The 27,847-nt window shown below is 48.4% G+C and overlaps 1 protein-coding gene and 1 long non-coding RNA gene across 2 annotated transcripts in view; one reads left to right on the top strand and one right to left on the bottom strand.

Annotated features, from left to right (window-relative positions):
• Nucleotides 1-27,847, bottom strand: part of Rptor (regulatory associated protein of MTOR complex 1) — a 294,655-nt gene that overhangs the window by 57,050 nt on the left and 209,758 nt on the right. The window contains exons 11-13 of the mRNA XM_021212174.2: nucleotides 26,674-26,775; nucleotides 22,614-22,697; nucleotides 21,116-21,226 (exon numbers count right to left, since the gene is read on the bottom strand). Coding sequence (XP_021067833.1) covers nucleotides 21,116-21,226; nucleotides 22,614-22,697; nucleotides 26,674-26,775 — 297 coding nt within the window. The remainder of the gene's footprint in view (nucleotides 1-21,115; nucleotides 21,227-22,613; nucleotides 22,698-26,673; nucleotides 26,776-27,847) is intronic.
• On the top strand, nucleotides 8,886-23,505 carry LOC110331505. The gene is made up of 4 exons (XR_002381013.1): nucleotides 8,886-8,946; nucleotides 12,892-13,006; nucleotides 17,530-17,674; nucleotides 22,594-23,505. It is a non-coding gene; the product is annotated as an uncharacterized LOC110331505 (long non-coding RNA).

Raw genomic sequence — 27,847 nt, 5'->3', positions numbered from 1 at the left:
TCTCTCTCTCTCTCTCTCTCTCTCTCTCTCTCCCCCCTCTCTCTTTCTTTCTTTTTTTCTGAGACAGGGTTTCTCTGTATAGCCCCGGCTGTCCTGGAACTCACTTTGTAGACCAGGCTGGCCTCGGACTCAGAAATCTGCCTGACTCTGCTTTCTGAGTGCTGGGCAAGCACCACCACGCCTGGCTCCCCCTTTCTCTCATGCTTTTAGGGTCTCCATTTTTTGCTGCCTTTTTTTTTTTTTTTTTTTTTTTTAAAGATTTAGTTCATGTATATGAGTACACTGTAGCTGTCTTCAGACACACCAGAAGAGGGCATCAGATCTCATTAAGTATGGTTGTGAGCATCATGTGGTTGCTGGAAACTGAACTCAGGACCTTTGAAAGAACAGTCAGTGCTCTTAACTGCTAAGCCATCTCTCTAGCCCTGCTGAGACCCCTCCCTTTTTTTCTCAGACTCCCATTTCTTCTCAGGCCCCTTCCCCACCTCAGAGTCTTCTCTTCCTCTTAGGACCCCTTCCTCAGACCCCTTTTCCCCTCAGGCTCCTTCTCTCAGGTTCCCCCCCACCCCCCAGTCAGGCCCCCTCACTTGCTCACCCTGTCCCCTCCCTGGCAGCCCTCTTCCTCCCAGGTTCCTTGCTCCTCATCTCAGACTCCTCCCTTCCTTTCATGTTTCCTGCTGCTTCTCAGGCTCCCTCCTGTTGCCTTCCACTTGAGGATACCTGACAACACTCCTGCTTCTGCAGTGACTGCTCTAGGGGATTCATGCCATATGATGAATATGGTAATAGGGGCCTCCTAGGGACCCCTATTCAATACTAAGCAAAGAAAGAGCTCTAGGACTCAAGGTGTAAGACAAGTACTTCTTAAGAAGCCACCAGAGTTGCAGCCCTTCTAACTCAGTTGACCCCTTCCTGGGAATACAATTCCACCTGTGTGGCCACTCACACCATGTGCCACACACTGGGGACCCTGCCTATGCAGAACACTGATTCTGTTCTAGAAATACACAGTCAGTCAAGCCATGTTCTAACTGTGAGGGAGACAACTGGGTTGACAGTTGTGATATGCAGCGATGTGCTGGCAACGCCTGAGAAGCTACGTACGGGGAGCTGCAGGGTGGGGATGGTGTATGCTTTCTGGAGAACAGTAAAGCAGACTGGAGAAGGAGAAATGGAGAAGGGAAAGATGGGAGGAAGAACAGAAGGGAAACAGGCCAGTACTGGAATGTGTGGTGGGAAGAACCAGGTGACTGGGAGCTAGGAGGAACTCAAGAGCAGGCAGAAGCTGAGAGTAAGGGACACCAGCCCGACCCCAGGTCCCAGGTCAGCTGTCACAACACTGTTAGTAATGATTGCTAATTTGACAGGAGCTGGAATTATAGGTGATTAACCTCTGGCAGATCTTCAGGGGAGTTAACAGTCAGGCTAGCTGGGGTAGGAAGTCCCTTCCCTAATGTGTGGCATCATTTTGTGAACTGGGTGGGGTCTTAGATCACACAAAGGGCACAGCAGCTGAGCAGCAGCTCTCATCTCCCTCTGCTTCCGTCTCAGCCTCAGGATCCGGCTGACACACCACCATCAACTGTGCCTTTGAACTTGAGTGCAGACAGACCCTTCCTCCTCCTGTAAGTTGTCTTTGTCAAGTTCTTCATCTCAGCAGTAAAGAAAGCAATAAGTACAGGTGATGTTATGGCTAGGAGCAGAGGTCGGGACAGCCCCAGGGACATGAGGAAAGCAAAGGAAGGCACGGAAGGGCAGGGCTGCTTACTACCCACGTCACTCCCTAAAGAGGTAGGGTGCACAGATGGGCAGTGCACTCAGGAAGAAGGTGAACACAGACACCTGAGCCAGACCAGCGCTGACGTCACACTGGGACTGGTGGTGTGAAGGCTCTAGGGTGAGTTAGGAGGCTGAGGCTGAGGCCTTGGCCCAGCTGGAAAGAGAAAGAGGCTGTTCACAGCATGAGGTGTGGCCACTGTGGGAACTGTGAGGGGCACAGCCTCTGCTCTCTGCTTGAGAGACACAAAGAGGAAGCAGTGGAGTCATGTGACCCATGAATAAAGGTACAGTGGAGAAAGATGCTAAGGCTGTCTGGGACTAGCACCCAGGGGGATGTGTCTGCCACCCTCTCACCAGCTCCCAGAGCAGTGCAGGTCCTGAGCCCTTCTCAGAGGCAGGTGGCTTCCACATGGCCTCTGTTGGGTGCTCAGTGCCAACACTGCATGACCCTCCTTTTGTCAGGGGTCATGGTGGCATGGCGATGAGCTAGCTCGTCAGGTGGATGCTAGCCTGGCTTGGTACGGTGTAACTGACAAGATGGAGAAGGCTGGCCCAGACTGCAGGCTTTTGACTCCAGCTCTGCTCATCAAGCCATACACACTTTACCGATTTCCGGGCTTTAGATGAGGCAGCTAACAAATGAGCTGGAAGTCTCAACCTGTCATCCAGGCCTGGCCCTCAGGGCTGCAGACTGCCCATGTCTGCAGCAGCAGAAGGCACCAGTGTAGCTCAGGAGAAAGGATTCTTTGTTTTCAAATCAGAGCTCCGACAAGTCAAATCAAAGCCCACTCGTTTACAGGAAACTCCTTAAGCATAGCTCATCTGAGAGTAATAAACTGTCATTAATTCATATCCTTCTAATTCTGAGTGTGAGCCTCCCAAGTCAGAAGATCTGAAATGATCACTTTAATAAGCCTTCAAAAGTGGAGCCTGGCGATTATGAGGCATATATTAAAAGACTTCTGTTTTGATAAGCCTGTCAGGCTACTGCAGGCGACAGTCGTGGCTGCTCCTCACATGTCTGCTTTCATTGCCAGTGCCCAAAGGTGCCAGTGTGCACTGGTTTCCGCTGCATGAAGAGTGCCTCTCCCCAGTAGCTTCACTTGCTAAGGGGGAGGTACAATTTCTTTGACCTGCTTTCTCTGTCTGAGTTCTAGGCCAGCAGCCTCACTGAGTTGCAAAGAAAACAAGGCCCAGCAGAGCAGGAAAGCCAGTGACAGGTCACTGTGGAAATACAGGCTCAGAGAAGGAGGTGGGGGCACCAAACGTGGCCGCACTGGGAAAGCCAAGATCTTGCTAAGCAGTGCCTTCCTCAGATCAGGAACAATGATGACACGCCAAGGCTAGAGTAAGGAGAGGGAAGGAGAGGCAGAAAAATGAGGTTTTCTTGGTGGACTGTCTCTGTCACAGTGAAACCCTCTCCAACTCCTATAAGTCTATGTCTCAGGACCTCACCAGATGGAGGACAGGAAGGCAAGAGAGGGCAGAGGTAGAGCAGCTGCAAGTCTAACTGCACAGCTATAGCTGCATCTGCAAACAGCACCACCGGGAGCAGGTCCAGAACAGTCCAGAGGAGGGTATCCTGGCCTGACTCTGCTCTCCTATAAGACGTGAACTTACAGTTTCATGCCTGAACAGGGGAGGTGTGGGGCATCATAGGGTAGTCCATGAGATTCTATGAATGCCCTGCCTGTGCCTTCCAGTGTGAGCACAGAGTACTTCAAGGATGCTGGAGATGGCTCAGGCATGACATTTGATGGGGTAAGATGTTTCCAGATGAGAACACCGCACACCTGGCCATAACGCCATCAGACCCTGGGGATGGAGGAGCACGGCAGGGATTTCACTGTTCTTCGGGAAGCAGCAGAACACCTAGCAAGAGGCCTGCACTGTGCAGTCCCCACAACTGACACCTGACACGACTGCTTCCCCAGTAGCCCTAGTGATGTGTACTATCACTTTCCAAATGGGGCTCTTTACTTTAAATATTGAAAATCCTGTGAGCTATACTATTCATTGCCCTGTGTGAAAGATGACCCTCAAGAGTGGAGCCACCATGCTGTGCCTGGTGTGGCTGTGAAAGGCACGTATTCCTTCCTTCAACTTTTAGACTTGCCTTTTTCCTCCCCCACACACCATAAAAACCAAGGTACCATTAAGGCCGAAAGACCAAAATTCTATGGAAAGATAAAACAAAATAGAGCTCTCTGCCACGGTGTGCTCAGTTTTCTGTTTCTCACATGGGTTTTTGTTATAGATTCATAAATAAAAGTGAATTTACACTCTCACCAACTTCCCTAAACCAAAGGGCCTACCATGCCAGGACACTGGAGTTTTGCTTTTTGTTTTTTCTCTAAAATTTTTCTTGTTACAAGATGCATAATAAAAAGGAGGAAAATTGGGCTGGAGAGATGGCTCAGTGGGTAAGAGCACCCGACTGCTCTTCTGAAGGTGCAGAGTTCAAATCCCAGCAACCACACGGTGGCTCATAACCATCCGTAACAAGATCTGACGCCCTCTTCTGGAGTGTCTGAAGACAGCTACAGTGTACTTACATATAACAAAATAAATAAATCTTTAAAAAAAATACAGAAAATGACTTATTTAAAAAAAAAAAAAAGGAGGAAAATTATGGAGCTGTGAGAAGGGAAATGGGTGCTGGCTGAAGCCTCTGCCAGTTGGGCATCAAGAACTCTGCATGGCTCACAGCACCTGCTATGCAGGTTGCCGACATAGGACCATACTTCTGTAACAGACATCAGTGTGGATATTCACATGGCAACAGATCCTGCCGGAGGCTAAGCACTAGATGGACTTCTCAAAGTGTTCTGGGAGCCTCATGAGAACCCACTTGCAAAGCTCCATCACACCCGTCTGTGCAACCCTGTGATGGGAATGGCTTTATCTTGTCAGATTACAATCCTGTCCAGGATCTGGGCCATGCATCATCTCGCTTATCAAAATGACACAAAGAAAAGAAGGTTTTTTAGTAACCCTTTGAGCTTGGCCACTGCTGAGACACACAGGTCTTAATAATTCCCTGGGCCCCTTTCTTCCTATTAAACTAGTGTTTAAACACATGTTAAAAATGTGTTCTGCATAAGCCCCAGTTCTGTTTCACACTGGCTCACCCATAATCTCTTTTCTGTGGCTAAGTCAAAGACTGGCTTTCCCTGAGTGGAGGTCACTTACAGGCTGCTAGCAGCAGAGCTGGCCCGTGTCATGCTGCTTCAAGTGTATCTAGGGTATACTGTAACGATCTGACCCCACACCCTTCTTTCTTATGGAGGGTTCCTTGCTCGTCTCACAGTTCCCGAGACTATCCCTGCAGGCACCCTAAGCACTGCACTTGGGAAAAACAGCAACCCATCATTACCAAGATCCATTTACAGCACCTTTCCTTTTGTAAGGGCTTATTGTACGCATGGACGTTTGCCTCATGCATGTCTGGGCACCACGTGTGGGTAGTGCTTGAGAAGGCCAGAAGAGGATGTCAGTTCCCCTGGGACTAGAGCTTCAGATGGCTGCCATTCGTCACGAGAGTTCTAGGAACTGAACTCAGGTGCTCTGTGACAACAGCCAAGGTGCTCACACTGCTCAGCCTGCATCAGCGTCTCAGGGAGCTGCTGCCTTCAGTCTTACCGCCCGCCTACTGAATTGTTGTTTATTTTCACTACTAGGAGCCCTTTATGCATGAAGGAACACATTTTTTTTTTTTTTAGTTGTGACATATTTTAAAATATTTCCCTATATAAAATTTATTTATATTCAAGTAAATTTCTTTGCAAAGGTATCTAAATTTGGAATTGTAGGTTAAAAAGCTCAATAGCCCCCTCAGGTTAAAATAGAATCTACCTGGTTTCTCATCTATTTTTTTAAAAAATTATTTATTTTTACTTAATGTGCATTAGTGTTTTGCCTGCATTTATGTGTGTGTCTGCAGTTTTAGGCAGGTATGAACTGCCATGTGGGTGCTGGGAATTGAAACCAGACTCTCTGCAAGAGCAGCCAGTGCTCCTAACCACTGAGCCTTCTCTCTGGTCCCTCTTCTAATGAGTTTATGATTTTACATTTTGTGTTTAAAGACGCTTTCTCCTTAACTTAAATTCTATTGTCCAAAGTATACAATTAATCTCTGTCATGCAGCTTTCTGTCTGTGTGATAAATTACTTTATACACTCAATGTAAAAGACATCAGGATGGTGGGCTGGAGGAGGTAGCAGGAGGACCTGTGAGTTCAAGGGCTAGTTTAGTTTAAATAGGGAGTCTCAGGACAGCCAGGGCTTTACAGAGAGAGACAAAACAAAACAAAACAAAACAAAGCAAAGCAAAGTGTTTATTCTAAATGGTGTCTTGGGTCTCTGGCTGCCTGCTGCCTGCTTGCTGCCTTGAACATATGGTGAGGCTCTAGATCAGGGTGGAGAAAAGCAGCCACTCACCTCATGGCAGCAAGGAATCAGAGAAAATAGACCGGTGAAGCGGCTATTACACCTTCAAAGACCTAAGAGCCCCTCCCACCCCGCCCCTAGAGTCGCAGGCTACTTTCCTCCAGTCCAGTCTTTCCCAGTCACTCAAGACCCAAGCAGCAGCAGCCTCTGGCTTTTCTACCATCACAGCTGAAGAACCGCAAAGCTGAGGAGCTGGCACTAACATTCAGACGGCACTGGGGCTGGGGCTGCCTCTGCAGAGCTCACCAGTGCACACGTCTGTCTAAGGCCCGGCACATCCCTGAAGCTCCCTGGCTGGCTGTGGTCGAGGAGGACAGGAGCTCTACCACTCTTCCTCCCAGCCAGGGCCCCCTGCCTCCTCTTATGGACTTCTCCTCGTCAGGCTGAGACTGTGTCTAGTTCCAGAAAAAAAAGCCTGTTGGTAATTTTACTAGGATTATATTAAAGTTATAAATTAACTGAGAGCACACTGACATGTTTATGACACAGAATCCTACTGCAAGAGAGCAGGGTGTGTGCTTATCTGCTGAAGGTGACTGTGTGTCTCTCAGGAGTGGTTTAAGGTATTGTTTATGGCTGCTTTCCCCATCGCACAGTAGACGATTCCTGGATTTATGGTCCTGGCACACACAGGCTGCTCTTCCTGTCTCATCTGGCTGTTGTGACTGCAGCTTCTGTATTAAGGCTTCTATCTCACTAAACTCTTTTATTGGTATTAATAGAGACTTTGGGTTTTCTAGACATAAACTTACCCCACCCACACACACAGAACTGGGGCTGGAAGTCACTTGCTTCCTAGAACTCAGTTCAACTCCTTGAATGACTTGTGTTATGTAGGCCTTTCCTTGTCTCTGAGGGCCCCACAGAGCTGTGTCGGTCACAATTCCACTTCTTCTAAGACAGAACCTTTCTATGCAGCCCTGGTTGGCCTGGAACTCATTAAGTAGAGCAGGCTGGTCTCAAACTCAGAATTTGCCTTCTACCTCTTGAGTGCTAGGATTAAAGATATGCCTAGGTTGTTGTTGTGTGCCATGTATGATGTATGTGTGAGCTTACATGTATGGCATGCCTGTGGAGGTCAGAGGTCAACTCTGTAGAGTTGGTTCTCTCGTTCCACGTTTATGTGGGTCTCAGGGATTAAACTCAAGCTGCAGGCTTGTCCAAGAAGCACCGTTGCCCACTGAGCCATCTCACCAGCCTTCAAAAATCATTGCCAGCTGGTGATCAGAGGTGACAACTGCATCCTTTCAAGGAGGACATTCAAAATGTCCTTCTCTTCCTTCACTGGTTGGAGAGTCCAGCTTGCTGTCCCCAGTCCCCATGCCACCTCTGGACTCCAGTGGCTTTGTTTGCTGCTACTCAAGTCTCCCCCATGGGGAGGAGCACCTGAGTCTCCCAGGCTCTGCCTTACAGGCAGGCAGGTCAGAAAAGCTCTCCTTTCTGTATACACTGACAGACGGTCCAGTGTGGGGTTAGCCGTTTGTACTTCCTTCCCTCTTGGCTACACTCGCAGGACAAGCCCTCCTTGTCACAAGTTGTTATGACCTCTGAGGTAGCCTACCTGACCACATGGGGATGTGGGAACACTTGTAGCCACTGCTGAAAACACCTTTCCATGGTATTCTATCTTACCAGACAGTGAGACAGCACCCAGAACCCATGTACACAGTACACAGCTTTGCTGACTGGCTTGCACAAAACAAAGGTTTCTGCAAACACATATCCCTAACACTTCCCTTCCCTGATTTTCTGCAGACTATAACCTATACTCGAGTCATAATAGACCCTTAAAGCGTCAAATTATATGAATGAGGTGGCAGGGAGAGAGGAAGAGAAAACATTTATGTTTTTCCTGTGAGCACGTTCCTGACTCCTTGCTCACCAGCTGTGGCTCTCAGTGACATGGTGGGAGACTCTGCCCAGTTAGAGCTAGAAGACCCCCTCACCTGAAATATAGTTTCCAGGAACACAGCTTCCTCACAGAGAAGGGGGACTAGAAAAATTTAGAAGTATAAAACTAAATTCATCCCAAACACAGACACTTCTAACAGCCTGGTATTTGGAATGAAAAATGTCCTTTAGAGGTTCATGCATTTGAACACTTGGTCCCTGGCTGATGGTGCTGTTAGGGAGGTCACAGAAGCTTCTCAAAGTAGAACCTCGGAGCGGGAGAAGTGTGTTGTTGGGTGGCTTTTGAGCTTACAGCCTTGCCCATTTCAGGTTTGCTGTCTCTGTTTTTATGTCATCCGTGTTTATGGCAGATGTGATCTGAGCCTCTCTTCTGCCTCCTTTGCCACACCTCCCACTCCTTTAGTGTCTTACTCTGAACTGTGAGCCAAAATAACCTTTCTCCCTAAGTCACTGCTGGTTCCAGTGCTTAACCACCACAACAGAAGAGCAACTGATACAACATCCAAGTACACAATGAAAACAGAGTCACTAATACAAAATCTAGGTTCACAGTGAAAACAACTCCCATCCCCACCTCTGGGTGCTGAACAGAACACAGTGCGTGCGGTGATAGCTGGGGCTGGGAAGTCATGACTTGGAAGGAAGAGACGTGCTAACACAAGCGGCAAGGCACGTGTGAGAAGGTGGCTCGCCTGTCTCCACCCAAGCCTGTCACTGCCTAGCCCAGTCCTGAGAGAAACATGTAGAGCAACCCAAGTGCAGGTGTGCAGAGCCGAGGGGCCTCCTCATGCTGCCACGGACATCAGAGGTGAAGAGGGCTGAGGGAGAAAGGGGGAGGGTCGATTTGGAGGAGTTGAAGCCCTTCCCTGGAGGTGTTCCTCACTTAGGGAGTGGACGGAGAAACCCTGAGGTGCAATTGGCACCAGGATGGTGCAGCTGGTTAAGGTAAGACACCCACACAGGTCTCACTGTGTCCACTAAGGTGCCTCAGACTGGGGAAACTGAGGTGGGGTCCACTGTCACCTCAGATTTCTGTAAACCTAGAGCTGTTCCCCAAAGCAAAGCTTAGCAGACAGGAAGCAGAGGCGTCTGGACAGAGCCAGTCTGCATTCCTCCCAGAGCAGCCCCACAGTGGGCCAGCAGAACAGTGAGGCTGCTCAACAGTGCCTGACCCACAGGGAAGAGGCTGACACTGAACCCTCTTCCAACAGAGCTTTGTGTATGTGAAGAGGCAAAATGGGGAGCAAGAGAGGCGGTTAGGCTGGGCAATGATCAGATTTACTCAGAGAAGAACCTGTCTGCAGAGGAGACAGTAGACACTGGGAAGCTGCAAAGGGTGCACAGGTTGTAGGGGCTGAAGAAAAATTCCCACCTCCTTCCCTGTTGTCTTTGTCCATGGAAGCCCTTCCTGTGGATTGCCTATGTGCATGCGGGTAATGCCTGTTTGTATGCCTGACTTCGGATTATCCCATCAATACCAACTCAGAGTGTTTTCCCACATTCCTTGACATCGTGCCCTTGATGTTCCCCAGTGGTGCTATAAATAAAACTTTATTAACTGTAATTTGGAAGGTCTGCCTGAATTGCACATTAATTCTGTCTATGAAAAAAAAACCTCAATTAGCTGGAACCCAGCTCACACCAGTCTTTAATTAACTGCCTCCCTCCCTTATTCTTGTTAATTAGCAGGGAGACAGATGATAACAACAACTTGGGAAACTTATTAAAACCAAGCAAGCATGTCCTTTCTCATACTTGGCTCTTAGCTTCAAGTTTCTAGGGTTGTGTGTTTAATTTGGAGTGTCAGGAAACTAGAAAGAACCCACAAAATGGGGGAGTGAACAAGACCTTAGAGGGCAAAGGGATAAAGACCACACATTATATAATAGCATAGGGAATACGAACCCACTGTCACCTTGACCTAACATTGGCTTCTGGCCTCTGCATACATGTGCACCCTGCCCCGAAATATTGTTAACAAAAAGGACATTTTCTTCCATAACCACAAATCCATTCTCTGTGAATTCTCAGGGACAGCACTATGCTCATATTCAATTGCATGTCACGGCCTCTGGCTTTGGTCAAGGGTCAATTCCAGGTGTTAGGTCAATTTGCAGCATCAGTCTTAAAGAAGAATAGCAAGCCCACTTTCTAATTGAAAATCAAGGTGCAAACAGTACAGGTCACTGCCAATATCCACATCACTGGGCTATGAGACGCCAAGACATGGCACAGGCTTACGGCTCAGGACCCAAAACCCCAGGTGCATGCGTACTGTGAGGCCACCACCACCAAGGCTGAATCAAGCCCCTGCATGTTCGTGTCCTTTGTAAATCCTGGCCCTTCCTCACCTGCCCGATAGTTGATCTGCCTGTCCTGACTATAGACAAGCTCACCCCTGCAGTTTTAAACACACGGAGCCACACAGTACACAGCTTCATTACTGTCATTTTTCAAGTGGCTCTGTTTTTGTTTTTAAGCTGCTGATTGGCATGTATGGAAAAGCTGATATATTCACCTCTTAGTGTCCAGTTGGACTACTTCCAGCTTTAAACTATTAGAACAGAGCTTGGTGTGGTGACCTGCTCCTGTGACCCAGTCCCTGAGAGACTGAAGACTATAACAGTCTCAATGCCAGCCCCAAGCTTTCAAGAGCGTCACTCTAGATGTCACGATACAAGTCTGTGTGACAAGTGATTACTCAGTACAGAGCTGCTGGATGAGGGCACTTAGGCCAAGTCTGATAGCTGGAGTTGGAGCCCTGGCTTTAGGGTTGGGGACACGATAGAGGACTGATGCTGCAGGCTTAGGGGACACGATAGAGGACTGATGCACTGACGTCGTCTGCAGAGAGGAGACGCTTTCATCTTGATAAAGACCATTCATTAAGCTACTTTGTGTTTCTGCATAATATTCAGGTTATATGACCTTTTCTTCTTTTGTTAATATATCAGTAGACTTACTGTTTTGTTTGTTTGTTTGGCTTTTCCAGACTGGGTTTCTCTTTTTAACCCTGGCTGTCCTGGAACTCACTCTGTAGACCAGGCTGGCCTTGAACTCAGAAATCCACCAGCCTCTGCCTCCCAAGTGCTGGGATTAAAGGCGTGCGCCACCACGCCCAGCTAGTAGACTTTTAATTGTTATCTTAGTTTCCTTTCTGGTGCTGTGATTAAACATCCTAACAAAGCAATGTAAGGGAAAGGATTTGTCTGGCTTACAATTTTAGGGTGCAATCTATTATTGTGGGAGGTCAAGCAGGCCTGAAGCAGCTGATCACATCACCATCAGGAGAGGAGAGAGAATGCATGTGCACACTCATTACTCAGCTCACACTTTTACACATACAGGCCCCAGGCTCCAAGAAGGATGCTGCCATGAATGGTACTGTTCCCAACAACTAATGTCCTCAAGACAATCCCTAGATATGCCCATAGCCACCTGATGCAGAGGATGCCCCACTGAGCAACTCTTCCTTTTGATTCTAGAGCAGGGCTTCTCAGCCTTCCTGAAACTGCAACCCTTTATACAGTTCCTCATGTTGTGGTGACCTCAACCACACGACTGTTTTCACTGATACTTCACAACTGTAACTTGTTCTGGTTATAAAGGCTGACATTAGGTGTCTTTTGGTCACTCCACCTTACTGGTTTTTGAATTTGGTTTCTCACTGATCCTGGAGCGCCCTAACTGGCTGGACAGAGAGCCCCAGGGACCTACCTATCTGAGGCCATCAGTGCTGAAACCAAGGGTGCTCTCGGCTTTTATGTGGATGCTGGGGGTCAAATTCGTGTCGTCATGCTCTCACGGTAAGCACTCGAGGAACTTAGCTCGATCTCAGCCTCGAGTTGGTGTTTTAGTGAGATGTTCTACTTTGGATCTCTGCGTGTGCACTCACGAGGGTCTCTTATGTTGTGTTTGTCTGTTTTTTGTGGTACCGGAGTGTTACTTATCTCATGAAGCGATAGAGAAAGGGTGCACTGCTACCCATACGCCTCCTCCTGAATGTTCAGAAGAACTTTCCATGGAAACCGTCTGGACTTGTGGTGGCCTCTGATACAGAACTGCTGAGCTCATCTGTTTCCTCTTCAGCAGGCCTCCCTGTCAGTGAGGAACTTGCCCATCTGTCGAGGTCATTCACAATATTTACCTCCCATCCCTTTAAAACCATCAGTGATATCACCTGCTGGGCCAGGTTCCAGAACCTTTTCTGTGCTTCTTTCCCAGTCTGTGTAATGGTTCCTCACTTATCACTGTGTTTAACCAGCTGGGGCACAGACTCCATGGACTGGCCATTTTCTCCCTACTCTGCCTCTTCCGTCTTCAGTCTCCTCATCTCTTCAGTCTCCTCATCTAGTACTCTTTCATTAACGTCTCAGGCCAGGATCCTAGCCCTTTGCATTGTCTAGCTGTGTTCCAAACACTATTCAGTTTTTATTTGATAGATTTTTTTTTATTTTTTTTAAAGATTTCTTCTTTTTGAGGTCAGCCTGTCCATGCAGTGACTCCATGTCCAACCAGGGCTACTGCAGTGAGACCCGCCATATAACAAACAAAACAAAAAACTCAAACCAAACCAATAAAAAAAAAACCCCAAACCAAACCAAACTTCCTCTTTGAAAAGCTTCTTTAAAGGCTGATAGATATATTCATGTGTATCCTATTATACATATTTTTAATACTTTAGTGAATGTGTTATTTATGATTATAGTAATATATATATTACATGCTTGTCTTACACGTTTTCTACTTTAAGGTTTACTTAGGGACCGGAGAGATGGCTTGCTTAGTCAAGTGCTTGCTACTACACAAGCATGAGGACTTGAGTTTGGATCCCAAGCCCCCACACAAGTGTCCCAGCATACAGCGAGGTATGTGAGAAGGGAGGGACAGAGACTGGGTGATCCTGAGGCCTTGCTGGCCAGCCAGTACAGCCAATCAGTGAGTTTCAGGTTTAGTGAGAAATGACAGTGACTGAAAAAAAAAAAAAAAAAAAAAACCCACCAAACCAAACCATGTTGACATCTGGCCTCTGCATGTATGTACACATACACATGCATGAACATACACATGTACACTGGTTTAGAGTGCCACCCCACTGCAGCTGTAGGGCACACTGTGAGTCAATGCCTCTGACTGGCTGTAGTGCATGCTCAGCCTGTGAGGCGGCCTATTCTATGGGAAGAATGCCCACCCTGGTGGGCCATCCAGCCAGTAGACAGCACTACGTCTTTTTTCCACTTACTGACACATTCTGTTCATTAACAAGGCAACACTCAAGTCTCTATTGCAGCCTGGCTGTGTCAAGGAGCTACACTCCTAACCCATCTGTTCTCCCCATGGGCCCTCACATATCATTAGAGGACATTTTTTCTTTTCTTTTCTTTTCTTTTCTTTTTTTTTTTTTTTTTTTGGTTTTTCGAGACAGGGTTTCTCTGTGTTGCTCTGGCTATCCTGGAACTCACTTTGTAGACCAGGCTGGTCTTGAACTCAGAAATCTGCCTGCCTCTGCCTCCCAAGTGCTGAGATTAAAGGTGTGCGCCACCACTGCCCGGCTAGAGGACTTTCTTTACCATACAACACCAACTACAACTCTGCTCAGCACCTTCTCTGGCTCTATGGCAGTATGGTACACCCTCTCCCAGCTGTTACTTTAAACCTGCCTGTGTCTTTTTATTGAAAAAATACTTTTTGTAGGTACCACACATTGTCTCCTTACTCTTCTAACCACCCTCCGGCATTAGCCACTTTTTGCATTGCTTTGATATGAAGCAGCCTAAGGGAGGAAGGATATCTGGCTGGGCATCCCATGTGGGTGGAAGGCTGTGCTGTTTGAAGCAAAGGAAAGAGAGCCCAGCTTGCTTTCTCCTCCCCCTTTCTTTGATCTGGGACTCCTCACCGAGCATACTGTAGCCTACATACTGGTCTTTCATCCCCAGTTAATCCTCTCTAGAAATATCTTTGAAGGTATAGTCAAGGGTGTGCCTCACTACTGTCTTGGCTGTCCTGGAACCAGATATGCAGACAGAGATCCACCTGCCTCTGCCTTCCGGGTGCTGGAGTAACAACCGTCACCACCACTGGCTCTAGGTAACACTTAATTCACTTAAACTGACAATCAAATTTAGCGATGTAGCTGTGCACTTCTCAGTCACTGATGTAGCACAGCTCACAGCTACCTCACCTTTCCCTGGATTCCTGCCCACTCTCTTCCCTTCCTTCCACTGTACTACGTATATGTGTGTAAGATTTCATATTATCTTTGTGCTGCCTAGTTTTATGTCAACTTGACACAAGCTAAAGTTATGTGACAGGAGGGAGCCTCAGTTTAAAAAAAATGCTTGCATAAGATCTGTAGGCAAGCCTGTAGAGCATTTTCTTAGTGATTGATGGGGAGGGCCCAGCCCACTGTGGGTGGTGCTATCCCTAGGCTGGTGGTCCTGGGTTCTATAAGAAAGCAGGCTGAGCAAGCCATGTGAACAAGCCAGTAAGCAGCACCCCTCCATGGCCTCTGCATCAGCTCCAGCTTCCAGGTTGTGGCCCTGTTTGAGTTCCTGTCCTGACTTCCTTCAGTGATGCAATAAGATGTAGAAGTGTTCAGACAATGAAATCCAGCCCCTCACCTCATCTTGCTTTTGGTGATGGTTTTTCATCACACCTATAGTCATCTTAACTAAAACAGCTGTCTTTAATTCCTGTTCTGTCTTCAGGATTATTTAAAGAATGCTATCTATTTCTTCTTTATGGGGTACTAGAAACAGAACCCAGGGCCTTGCCCCCTGGACAAACCCTGTTCAATACCTTTAGCAGTCCACAGACCAGTTCAAAGTAAAAGAGCCAAGGAAGGATTCTTTTGGTCTCTCTCCCCAACAATGCACAGTTACCATGAGTTCTCCCTCCATATGCTATTATTTCCAGGATACACTTTAATAAACATTCGAAGTAAGCTTTCAACGTTAAGAAGACATGCCAAGCCATTCACACAGCACTCACCCCGAGTACCTCCCACTGTCACGTGGTGGATTCAGTCTGATGCTCAGGGATCTTCAAGGTATGTCTTGATATTTCTGGTTTGCTTCCATCTTTGAAACATCAGCTGACAGACTTTTCTTCAGAGCTTAGATGTTGCTCCGTGGTCAGCTTTTCCATTCCTATGACCTGGCTATGAGTCTCCTGAGGTCCTAACCTTGCTTTTTCTTACCGACTGTACGGTTGCGGCCATTTGGTCATAAGGGGGTTTAAATGGTCTTCCTTATAGCCCATGTGGCTGGAATGCGCTGCACTTTCTGGGTCTGTGGTTTGTAGTTTTCAATGAAACTGGAAGAACTTTTAACCATCGCTTCTTCAAATATTCCTATGTCCCTCAAGAAGCCAAATACAACACGTGGGACCCTTTGCAGCTGCTGCATGGCTCCATGATACTCCTCGTGCAATCTCATCACTACGTTCTCCTGTGAGCAGAACTCACTGCTGAGCACCCCATGTTTCTCAGGTCACACACTGTTGTTTTTATTTCTAGACACCTGTCTGATGACTTTTCTGATGGTAGAGGGTCCTGTCCTTGTCTGCCAAACCTGGCATCAGCAACAGCTTTGAAAAGTTTTCCACGGATCAGTTTCTTCTCATTATAGACTTATTTCCTGGTTTGTCATGTGTCTGGCCTTTTTTTTTTTTTTTTTTTTTGTTTTTTTTTGAGACAGGGTTTCTCTGTATAGCCCTGGCTGTCCTGGAACTCACTTTGTAGACCAGGCTGTCCTTGAACTCAGAAATCCATCTGCCTCTGCTTCCTGAGTGCTGGGATTAAAGGCGTGCGCCACCATGCCCGGCTCGTGCCTGGCCATTTAACAACAGTGTTAAAGGTACAATATTGAGGCACAGGAAGTGACTCTGGGACTTGGAACAAGCAGGCTCCGAGGAGGCTCGCTGTCCCTGTCTTGAGGCAGCTGTCTCAGAAGGGTGTCCCTGTAATATGCAAAGACCCTCAGTCAAAGGGAACATCATTCCTTATATTGTTCTTTCTGGGATCTTCTGCTTCTCTTCTTTCCATACTTCTTTTTTAAGGTTTTTATTATGTGCATCTCTGTGCATGCCAGAAGTGGGTGTCTGATCCCTTGAAGCTGTAGTTATAGGTGGTTGTGAATTATTTGACATGGGAGCTGGGAACTAAAAACTTGGATTCTTTGAAATAGTAGCCATCTCTTCAGGTCTAAACCTGCCTTAAGGGCTGGCTGACTCTTGTCCTTTGCTTGGGTCCTCTAAGACCCTATGGGAGAGTGGCACACAGTAGTGCTCCTCAGATACCTGGGAGAGATGGGTCCTGAGGAGCTTTTGGCAGAGTCTCGCCTGAGTAGGCACCATTCTTCTCAGACCTCCAGAGCATGCCAGAAAGCTCGGTGGCCGCTGCATAACAAGCATGGGGCACTGTACCTCAGGTTTGTCTAGACCACAGGACATCTCATCTGTAGACTTTATGTACCAACAGACCATAGATCACTTCATCTGTAGAGTACTAAGTACTATGAACCCTCAAAGTGGCAGACCTGGAATCAGCTGGGCACTGTGAACTTGGTAGGTCACATATGCCACCCGGACAGTGAGGCAGCTAGATGTCAAGGCCAGGCGTGAGGAGGGAGGGGAGGCTGCTTATACCTACATGGATTTTTTTTTTTCCCTCTGAGATTTATGCTCAAAGTCATTAAAAGAAGGAAAGATGAGGAAACGTGGCTCAGTGTCAACCAGGAACATTCCAGAATGGCCCTCAGAAAGATGACTGCTGTTAAATAAACAGCTGCAACACGCTGGTTAGGAAATTAACTCAGACGACAGTCCCTAGTGCCTGCAGGCAGTTACGAGAACATTGCAGGCAAGGGAGTTTCCAGCTGAGCACTGGTATCACACACACAGACTTCAGCAGGGCTGTCTGCTCAGAGCACTGCAGGGTCTGTGCTCACAGCTGAGTGCAGCCCTGGGCACAGGAAGCCAATGTGTCCAGGAGATAAACAGGAATGGGGAGGAGTCAAAGTACCACGGTGGGACTTAGCGGCCAGCTTTAGTCCCTTCAGTGACCTTAATCATGGTGAAGCACTGTTAGGAAACGCCTCCTGTTTCCATACCCAGCTCTTCCTAAGATTTCAAACGCAGGTGTATCTACCTTTAGGCACAAAAATACTGAAACCAAACCAAGTGAACAAACAAATAAAAAACTAAATCCCAAACTGATAATTATGATGACTAAATCGCTCACACGTGTTCACGCAGCACCAGCAGACACTAGTGGCTCCACATCTCACTCAGAGTCTGAACTGTACACCTGAAGCTTGTTGCCCACTCACAGACCCATGCTCTGTGACCACTTCTGCCTTTGCTCCTTTGCCCTGGCTTTGCTCCTTGGCAGACTCCCAGGAACCTTTCCATGTGGCTTCATGGCCAGATATCAAGGAATGTTGCCAATTCTGAAGAAGCTGACATAGAAGATGAAGATAATGGGGTAGAAGAAAAGCCATTCAAAAATGAACTCCTTGGAAAAGCCTGTTGTTAATGTAAGTTGGCCTCTCTGTGTATCTGAATAAGGGCAACATAGAAATGATCAAAAAGTATGGGCCTTGTGAGCCACAAAAGCAGGCTTCTAGTTTATCAAGAACATATTTCAATGACACAGGTAAGGTGTTTCTGAGGGACTCTATTACATTGAAATTCACAAAAGAGCTTTCTAGGTCATGGTCCTGGTGTTTAAAATTTTGCTGCTGGAGATGGAAAGCCCAGACATTGTTGCCAGGATGCAGAGAGGCCTGAGGGTGAGGGAGGGTGCTGGACAGATGCGAGGCAGGGTTCACCTCAGTCCTTTAAGCCTAAAGCCAGTGCTGTGGCAACATTACCTTGACAGATAGAATGGCAAATACGTAGTTGAACTATGTAATATCTGGTAGTGACTGAGCACAAAGGAGCAACATTCACCAGTTGTCCAGGAACAGAGCACTAGGCCAGCAAGAGTCAAGTTCAGCCCTAGATAAGCCAAGACAGGAGGCATGGCCTAGCAAGAAGACTCCCGACAGGAGCTACACAGGATGTCTACAGCATGTCAGCTGCTCAGCAGTGCACTAGGCTCCTGGCTAGACTACAGGCCCCCCAAACAAGAAACCTGTGATTAGAGGAGATGTACCAGGTTGGCTGGTCTAAGGAGACAGTCCAAGTGACTATAGGGAGCTCATAGAGCTGCTGCACAAGGTGTACAGAACAAACATCAATAAAGGTCCAAGGTTCAACCACACAGAGAACAGGAGTGGAGAGAGCCCTGTGATCTCCATATGCAAAATCTCTCCTGCATCCTCCACCCCACGGAAGCGCTCCACGAGCACTTATTCTGGGAGATGAACATCAGACCAGCATACTGCCCAGCTGAGGGTGGAGGTGAATGTGGGAGGGGCTGAGCAGGTGCTCAGGGGATCTGTAGTAAGAAAGGTCAGGGGAGAGTCTGAGATGAGGGAGTGAAGAGAGAAAGGAACAAACCTGTGGTGGCATGTTGGCGTGACAGACAGATGTGGCACCTATAGTCTCCAGGCCAGCCAGTGGCTGAGGAAAAGGTCACAAAGAATATGGCTGAACAAGGTCCAGGGTAGAGGGTGAACTGTGGACAACCTCAGTGGAGCACAGCATGGCCCAGTGACAGAGAACAATGAGGAGCCCAGGACTCAACTTCAGTGACCAGGAATAAAGAATGCCCTGGGGAGAGGTTGAGACTGTGGCTCGGCTAGTAAATGCTCACCTAGCATGCACAGCAGCCCAGGTTCTGCTCCCGTCATTGCATACACCCGTCATCTCAGCACTTAGGAGGCAATGGGAGGATCAGGAAGTCAAGGCTATCTGCATCCCCACCGCCTCACAGGAAAGGGAACAAACAGCCCGTGACACGACCAAACCAGCACCTCCTTTCCCAGAACTGCAGTGACTCCATCCTGACTCACAAACAGAGCCAGCGCCAGCTCAGGTCACCATGCTCTGCTTGTCAGAAACACGGCCTGTCATGCCTGCATTGTTTTCTCTGAGCTGCAAAGTCCCAATCATTTAATGAAGCTGATGTAGAACATGGACTCTTCCTACACACACACACACACACACACACACACACACACACACACACACACACACACGACAATGACGATGACTACATGAACAGAAGCCCACTGAAGCCAATCTGGAAACAGACTTGACTCTTCTACATCAGTGCTTCTCAGCCTTCCTAAGGCAGCGACCCTTTAGTACAGCCCCTCATGTTGTGGTGATCTCCAACCATACAATTATGTTTGTTGCCACTTCCTAACTGTAATTTTGCTGTTACGAACTACAATATAAATATCTGACATGCAAGGTCTCTGATATGTGACCCTTTGAAAGGGTTGTCCCCAAATTCTCGGCTGTCTCAAAAGCAAGCCCAGAAACTAAGGTGATCTCTTCGCCTTCCTCCTTGCCTGTCAGCATCGTGAGCAGCCTGAGCACACGGCAATTCCATCTGCTCCCCACAGTCCCTGCCAAGCTGATTCCAACCCCATGTGGAATGCAGTCTGAGATCATAGGGCCCTTCCCTGTCATCCACGACGTTCATCTTCGATGCCAACACATCTGCCTGGGTACCCTGCACCTGCTGTCGATATCTGCACACAAGGACCTCATAGGCCATGACCACCAGCTGGGTCAAACCCTGACCAGTCAGGGAGCCCATCTTGTGCTACAGCTTTGTCCCCAGGCGAACGAGTGGGGTTTGATGGAGATGCTGCCTGTCTTGGCTGCTGGTGGAATTGAGAACAGGCCTCTCTGCACCCACCTCAGCTCCTCTCATTTAGGAGAGCTTCTTCCCCTTCACCTCCTCCCATCAGCTACTTTAAATTGGGCTATTTCAGAACCAGAGTTTATTTCTTGGAGTTCTCTGCCCCATAGCCTGCTACAACAGCCAAAGGCTTCATCCTCTGCTGCCTTCCCAGAACTCTAGATCTTTTTAATGTCCCTTGCTTGTTTGAAGCGTCAGCCTCCAGCCCTTTGTCACAGTCCTGACCATCCTTGCTGTCAAGGTACACACACTACCCCACTACAGATCCCTGTTCATTTTGTCATACTCATGGTAGTGACTCCTGCTCCTGCAAGGCATTACTCTGGCCCCTCAATGAAATTTTTTTTTTTTTTTTTTTTTTTTTTTTTGAGACAGGGTTTTTCTGTGTAGCTCTGGTTGTCCTGGAACTCACTTTGTAGACCAGGCTGGCCTCGAACTCTGAAATCCGCCTGCCTCTGCCTCCCGAGTGCTGGGATTAAAGGCGTGCACCACCACACGCGGCCGAAATTTTTTTAAAAGCTATCTGTGCCTGTATGCTCTAGATGGCAGTTGAGGTCAAGGATGAGGACCTCTTCACCACTTGCAGACTTGAGCACAAAGCTGTGAGTATAGGTACCATCTATCTTCATGGGGAGAAAAATGGCTACAGGGCCAGGAAATGTAACAACTGGAAAGTGCTGGGGCTGGGAGTCACTGTAAAGAGGGCCATTAAGGCTCTCCAGGGCTACAGGCAGGATGGGTAGAGACAAGAACGGTGGCAGGCTAAGCCTCGGGCCCAGCGCTAGCATGCTTAGGGACAGGGAAAGAAGGGTATGGCAGGACATAGCTTTGGCAGAGGGGGCAGGCTGGGCTCAGGGCCACTTGTTGCCATTGTCAGGAACACAGAGAACAGACTTAAGAATGATCGGGGAATAGTCAGCGTGCAGGTGTCAGGGGACACACAGAAGACAGACTGGTCATCTGGCAGCTGGCAGAGACTAGGGATGGCTTGGTAACCAGAGGTAGATGTTGGGCGGGGGAGTTTTACTCTGGGAAGGATGACAGCCACAGGTTTCAGGCATACAAGTTTGGAAGGGCAGAGGAAACACGGGAGTGGCCAGCCCCACCTAACACCTTGGGGTCACTGTTGGGTGGGGTGAAGGCGACGGAGGTTACTCACACTGTCCACAGCGAGGATTTTGGCCCAGATGAAGACGAGGAGTGGCCGCAGCTCTCGGGCCGAGCTCTGGAGCAGCTTCAGGACATAGGGGAAGATGCCCACCGACAGGGCCTGGAGGTCAAAGAGTCAGCACAGGCGTGAGGCCCCTTTCCACTGCTGTTGGCTTAGCTCACTCCTCAAGCTGCCAGCATCACTGGCCTTTCCTCTGCCCGACCAAGCTGGAAGAACCACTGTTGGATTCTTCTGTCCAATTTTAGACTTCTATCTTCTCTCCTTCACTGTTATCCTTCCTATTTTTAGGCTTTTCTCCCTCCTCCTTCAATGCTAGCCTGCAAACGATCAGTCTTTGCAGACAATATCCAATTATTAAGAACATGAGGAGTGCTAGTCCGCTCAGACCACAGCACTCTGCACAGACCCTATGCAGGTCATTTCACTGTGTGTCACACACAGTGGACAGCTTCTGTTTATAATGTGAAAAAGATTTCTAATTGTTTCAACAGTATTGCTTTAAGCTTCATTATTTAATTTTCTGTAAATTTTCTGCATGTGTGCACACCTGTATTTTGGAATGCTGATGTGCGCACAGAAAGCCACCCTCCTCTCCTTGTTTTCTGATAGTCTGGAACTAAGCCTGGAGCTCGCTGAGGAGAATAGATTGTCTACCTGCTTCTGCCTCTTCCACTGCTGGAGTTACAGATGCCGGCCACTGTGCCAGTCTCATGTGGGTGCTGTGGGTCTGAACCCTTACACTTGAGCACGCATCTTACCCACTGAGCCAACTCTTTCCCCCTCCCTTTTTAATATTTATTATTTTATTTATTTACATTCCAAACATTGCCTCCCTTCCTGGTCCCCCCTCTAGGAGTTCTTTCTCCCTTCCCCCCTCCCCTTTGCTTCTGAGAGGGTGCTCTCCCACCTACTGCCCACCCCCCAGCATCCCCCTTCCCTGAGGCATCACATTTCTTCAGGATTAAGTGCATCCTTTCCCACTGAGGCCAGACAAGGCAGTCCTCTGCTACACATAGAGCAGGGCCACAGGGCAGCCCATGCATGCTCTCTGGTTGGTGTGAGTCATCTTCTTAGCCCCCATTTTGAACCTTTACTTGCAGACAAAGCCAACTAAGCTTTGCGTAGTGCTCTAAGCATCCTTAGTCTGCAGGCTCCCCGAGCCTCTCTCTGATTTTCTGATGACTTATCTATTGGGAACATGGACCCCTGCTTGGTTCTACTTCTGCTCTGTAGAAAGAGGACCCAGAAGAAGTGTGGACGTGTGAGGGCGCAGACGGCTGGGAGAAAAGGCCATGGAAGGCATGGTCAGCTGCCTGTGGTTCCTGTCGAGGGGATCTGATACTGACAAAAGTCCCAGAGCAGCCGAGAGCGAGGATGCCCGGCCCCGGGCTGGCACGACCATGGCTGCTTCTGCTTTGGAGTTCCAACTGTCTCACTGAGTCTAATCTCAGCTTCCCTTCCCCCAGGCGAGGCAGAAGACACTCACCAAGCTCACCGCCCAAGGGCCCAAGTCCAAAAAGCGTCCCAGCAAGTCCAACGCTCTCAGCCGGTGTACCTGGCTTAGCAGCACCTGGAAAAAAGAGAAAGACATGGAGCCACAGCCGCAGGAAACCAGCTACGGTGTGAGCTGGTGGCCCTGAGGGGTCTGACAATAAAACCCAACAGCTTTTTTTCTAGCTGGGCTTCTATCTGTCAATTCATTCTTTAGACAGACTGAAAAAAATGCTTCATTACCCAAGTAAAATATGTCAACTGCACCAAGAAACAGTATGAGCGCCACGCTGTGCTCAGCAGGCCCCTCACTGCGGCTCTGCTCTCTGTGCAGCATGGTGCATCCCACTTCCTTTTTCAGTGTGATTATACATGGTACGGACACTCGGGGCAATATTTCTCTCTCCCAGGGGAAGCAGCACAGTGCCCTCTGTGGAAATGTGCATGGTTTGTTTAAACGGTTTCCCTAATGCTAGACATCACACATGACTCTGACAAATGCCTTAATCTGCACACCTTTTCACAACTGTCTTCTCCTGAGGATAAAGTGAAGAAGTGAAATCAGAGGTTCTAACATCTATAATTAAGAACTAGCCGTTGGCTAGACCACCCCACCCTTTTAATAAGAAGCATCACCCACAACACTTGCTGGATGTGACTGAGCAAACAAAGTGTCCGTTGTCTCTGGTTTATTAACGCTCAGTATAAGGTCAATACAATCCTCAGAACAGACGCAGAGTCTCCTGGGACAGCACTGTCCACTATCAACATTGAATATAAACACAAGTGTCATTATCGAAGCCTATGGGAACGATAAAAAATACTGCTATTTTTCCCCCCAACAGCACATTTTCTGTCTCTTCTATTGATTAAAACCTTTTAAAAAAACTGAGGTCCAACATGAATTAAGATTGCTTTTAGAACATAGATTGGATTTTTTAGATGTGTATTTGTACTTCAAAAAATTAAGAAGTGGGGTCTGAAGATTTGCCTTGATAGTTAAGAAAGAGTACTGGCTGCTCTTACAGAGGACCCGGGTTCATAGTGGTCCACAAGCATCTGTAACTCCTTGCACAGACATACACGCAGGCAAAACATCCAGGGGCATGTGCACATACACACATGCACACTTTCTTAAAATTAATAACCAACTGAAAACCAAGCTGTCACAGATGCAGGGACTCACTGCCGATAGCGAGTGAGTAGGTTCCGGGCTCCTGCTCGTCTGTGGAGAGCAGGAATGGAGCAAACTCAAGGCAGGGCCTGCTAAGGTAACCCACATTCGCTTCATCATACATAAACTGTGCTCAGGCTTTTGCCTGAGCCATGAAGAGAAACGGAGGCTCTGGTGGGCCAGGACTCCCACCTCCAGCAGGAGACCCAGGAACTTCTGGGGGGCAGCACCATCATGGCATGCAGGGCAAGAACTGAGGTGGCACCCCGCACTGTCCTGAATCCCGACAGTGGCCTTGCGCCTCAGGCCCAGACTATGTTTGAAATAAGAGGCACCAAGAGCAAGCACTTGGTGAGAGACCAGCAATTCACAACACCCATGCTAAGAGGACACTCGGCCCCGGGATTCCACTCTGGTCATTCTTGTGTGAGTTTGACTTTCTTCTTCTTCGGTCTGGGTGCCTCTGCCCAGCTGCCCCGAGGAGGGAAGACAGAACCATACAAAGCCAGAAAGGGACACACTTTGAGATTGCTTCTTGATGACAGCAGTCACAAGTTGGAGGACATAGCAGTCTGATGTCATTTTTAAAAGGCAGAGAGGATCCTGAAGCTGGTTGGGAGAGGTCAGGTCCATGTTACTGTTTGATGGGCTATAACTCAACAGAGCCTGATGGAGCCTCTTACTGCGGCTACCAGCCGTCAGCTAACGCCTTTGTTACGGATGCAAGGAATTCTCTATGGGAATTTCCTGAAAGGAATCACTGCAGCCTGTATTAAGATCTTTTCTAGTTCTCTAACAGAGCTGGCCCAGGCTCTGGCAACAATAAAGGCTTTCAGGACAAAGCTAGGAAAGTAGCAAATTGAGTGAGGCCAGGTGGGCCTCCCAGAGCCCTGCATTCCCCAGCTCCCATCCTGTCTTTTGTCTACCCCAAGTCGGTTCTTCAGGGCTCGCCTCTTGAGTATACTGGACCTGGCCCGGGAGACAGAGCCTTGCGTGTGGTAGAGGACCTGCTGCTTAAGTCTGTCTGAAAGAGCACATGGAAGATGGCGTGTGCTCTCACGGCTACTGTTCCATGTTTGGCATCAGGCTGGCTCTAGAGGTCTTCTCTTTCCCTGAGAGAGTGTGGGTTGTAAATGGAACATGAAAAATAAAGTCGATAAAAGCCATTTACAAAAGGACTATTGCCAGACCCCAAAGAACTGGATGAACATGCCCGGCCCTGGAGCCCTGCTGTGGGGAGGACCAGAGCTACTCTGCTGTGCTGCTGCAATAATAGGCAGGTTGGAGAGAGAGCTGTGTGGTGACCCAGGTGACCCAGAGGCGCCCCCAGGGTTGCTGCCATTTACTGGCATCTCACTTCCCCAGGCCTTGTCCTGTTGTTGTTACTTTTGCTTTGTAGAAACATTTGGTTAGTTTCTAGCTCCTCCTGCAGTTCCAGGACTTTCTTAAAACTTTGCTAGACACATGTAAGAGGAGCAGTGATAATTTTTTTCATAATGTCAGAAAAGATGTAACAATATAGCATTACCTCTCTTTGACCTAAGGTCATTCTACAAAGTTCCCACTTCAGGAGGAACAGGCTATTGGTAACTCTTTATGTTACATGCATTCTTCTTTCTTGATTTTTTAAAAAATTATTATCATTATTTTTTGCTGGCTGAGATTACCGGAGCTTTAGACAGGGAGAAACCCAAGATCTGGGACAGGTGACTCACCTCTTGAGACTGTGAGGCTGGCTGTGCTGTGGGAGAGACTCTGGAGGTGGTGGGGTGGATGGGGGTGAGGGGACTGTGCTCTATGTAGAGAGATTTTTGAGCTACAGTTGCTCTGAGCATCTGGCATAGTGAAAATGGATGGTTGTCCACCACAAGGTGGTTAGCAGCCCTAATGAGCAAACACAAGGCCTTCTTTGAAGGAAGCAAGGCCAGTATCCTTAGGCAGGTGGAAATCAGACCCATGGCTCATTTTATAGAGGACAGTAACAAGTGCATTGGAGAGTGATGGCCCCATCCCTGGCCCTTGGCAAGCTCTGCCCCTCCCATTGAGAGGGGAGCCTGCCCTCTGCTCCTCCAGAGATACAGGCTTCCTAACCTTCCAAGTGGTACACCCTCATGATTTCCACAGCTTCTGCCTGAGCTCAACTGCCCCTGAAACTTGATAAATAGTATTTTCAGGCTTTTTCAGTAAGCTGCCAATCCTAGATATCTGATCTAGTCAATGATCCCAGAGTAAAAGGTCTTTTCTTAGTCACAGCCTAGCTCATCAGTTTCTCCCACAAACACAAGTTTAATAAGACACAATCTTTGTGACTTATCTACCCAACTGTGATGACAAATCCACTATTCATATCCCTGCCCCATGTCATTTTAGTTACCAGGCACTAAATGGGTCCCCCAGAACCAGACCAGTTTGCACATGAATTACTTACACAGAGAGAAGGTACTGTTTTTTATGAGGACCACAGCAAGGACCTGGTCTGTCTGTGCTGCTCTGGTATTGGTCAGGAAATGAATGTTATAGCCCCGTTAAGATCTGCTTGGTGGCCTCACCCTTTCCTCACAGGACAAATTTACATCTTGTGTCCTTCCAAACAGAAGGAGGTGGTGATGCCAAGATTCTGCACCATAGCAAGGTTTGTTGGCAGTGGCACTTCATTAGTTCCTAATGTGTAAGCAGGAGGAGGGAGTGGTCATCTATCCCAATCTATATTTAATTGGGAGAGGAAAAAGGGAATTCAATGGCTTTGCCAAGAGAAGGCCACTGGGAGTAAGCAAGCATCTACTGACTTCAGATGTAACACATCGATGTGCCATTCGCCTGAAGCACAGCCCCGTCTCCTGAGGAAAAGGTGTCTCAGTTAGGCCTGTGGGAAGCGACTGACCTGCAGGACGATGGGCAGCTGCTCTGGGGGGCTCCTGTTTTCCACACCCATTGTGAGCCACACCTGGAATGCCGTCAGCTGCTCCGCAAAGAATGGACTGTGCTGTGGGAAAAGCCAAAGAGTCGGTTAGGGAGGCAGGTTTCTTTACACCACCCTCACCCCTCAGTCCTGACAAGGTAGTGACCACAATGGATGGAGCAGGTCTTACAGGCTCTGTCAACAGGAGACAGAGGAAGTCTGAATGTGTGGCCTGAGCACTTGGATGTTCCTGTCAACCGTCAGGGAGGGTGTGATAAGAGGTAGCTGTGAGGGTCACTGCATCCCTGAACCCTAGTCCTCTGCAGGAGAGCACAAACGACTTGTAGGAACACGAGGCCATTTTAAGCCCCGAGTCATGTCTCCAGAACCACCATTTCTTCACTATCACTATGAGTATTATTTTGAGAGAGTGTTTCCCTGTCTGCCCACACCAGCCTGCGGTTCATCATCTTCCTTCCTCAGCTTCCTGAGAGCCGAGATCGCAGGTGTGCACCATATTTAGCTTGGTGTTTTTATTATTTTTTTTCTTTTTTTGAGGTTGAGCTCTAGAGAAGGGACCCAGGACTGGCCCTAACTATTAGAGGCCAAGGAGACAGGTGGGACCTTCCAAGAAAACAGTGAAGGGAATCGTTGTGAAGACAGAGCAAGATCATATGGATGTGGGGCTTTGGAAGCCAGGTCAGTGATGCACTCAGCAGTACTGGACATGAGATGAATCAAGCAAGACTAAGATTATGACCCAGCTGTGGGTTACTTCAGAGAGAGTGAGGTGGTCCTAATACTGTCGTGGGTACAGCAAAGCGTAGCAAGCTCGAACACACCACAGAAAACAGGAGACAGACAGATGAGAAGGTGGAGGCAGGCTCCAGGGCAGACATGCTCAAAGGAGGGAGACAGGGGTGGGCATGGAGTGAAAGGCCAGCATCGTGAAAGCCGAGGAGAGAGCTAGGTGAGGCACTGACCATGCAGTGAGGGCACTGTGGGAAGGCTGGTGCTGCAGAGAGCAGGGCAAAGCATGCTGCCTGGTTGTGTGAGCCGCCCGGCGGTGCAAGCCGCCCAGCCATGCGAGCTGCCCGGCCGTGTGAGCTGGACTCTGCCTACTGCCCTGTTTCTGAGAAGAGCGTGACACTGTGAG

This window comes from Mus pahari, chromosome 14 (genome assembly GCF_900095145.1).
Source record: "Mus pahari chromosome 14, PAHARI_EIJ_v1.1, whole genome shotgun sequence".
NCBI classification, from domain to species: Eukaryota; Metazoa; Chordata; class Mammalia; order Rodentia; family Muridae; genus Mus; species Mus pahari.
Note: the sequence above shows the minus strand (reverse complement) of the source record. Positions and strands in the feature narration are given on the sequence as shown.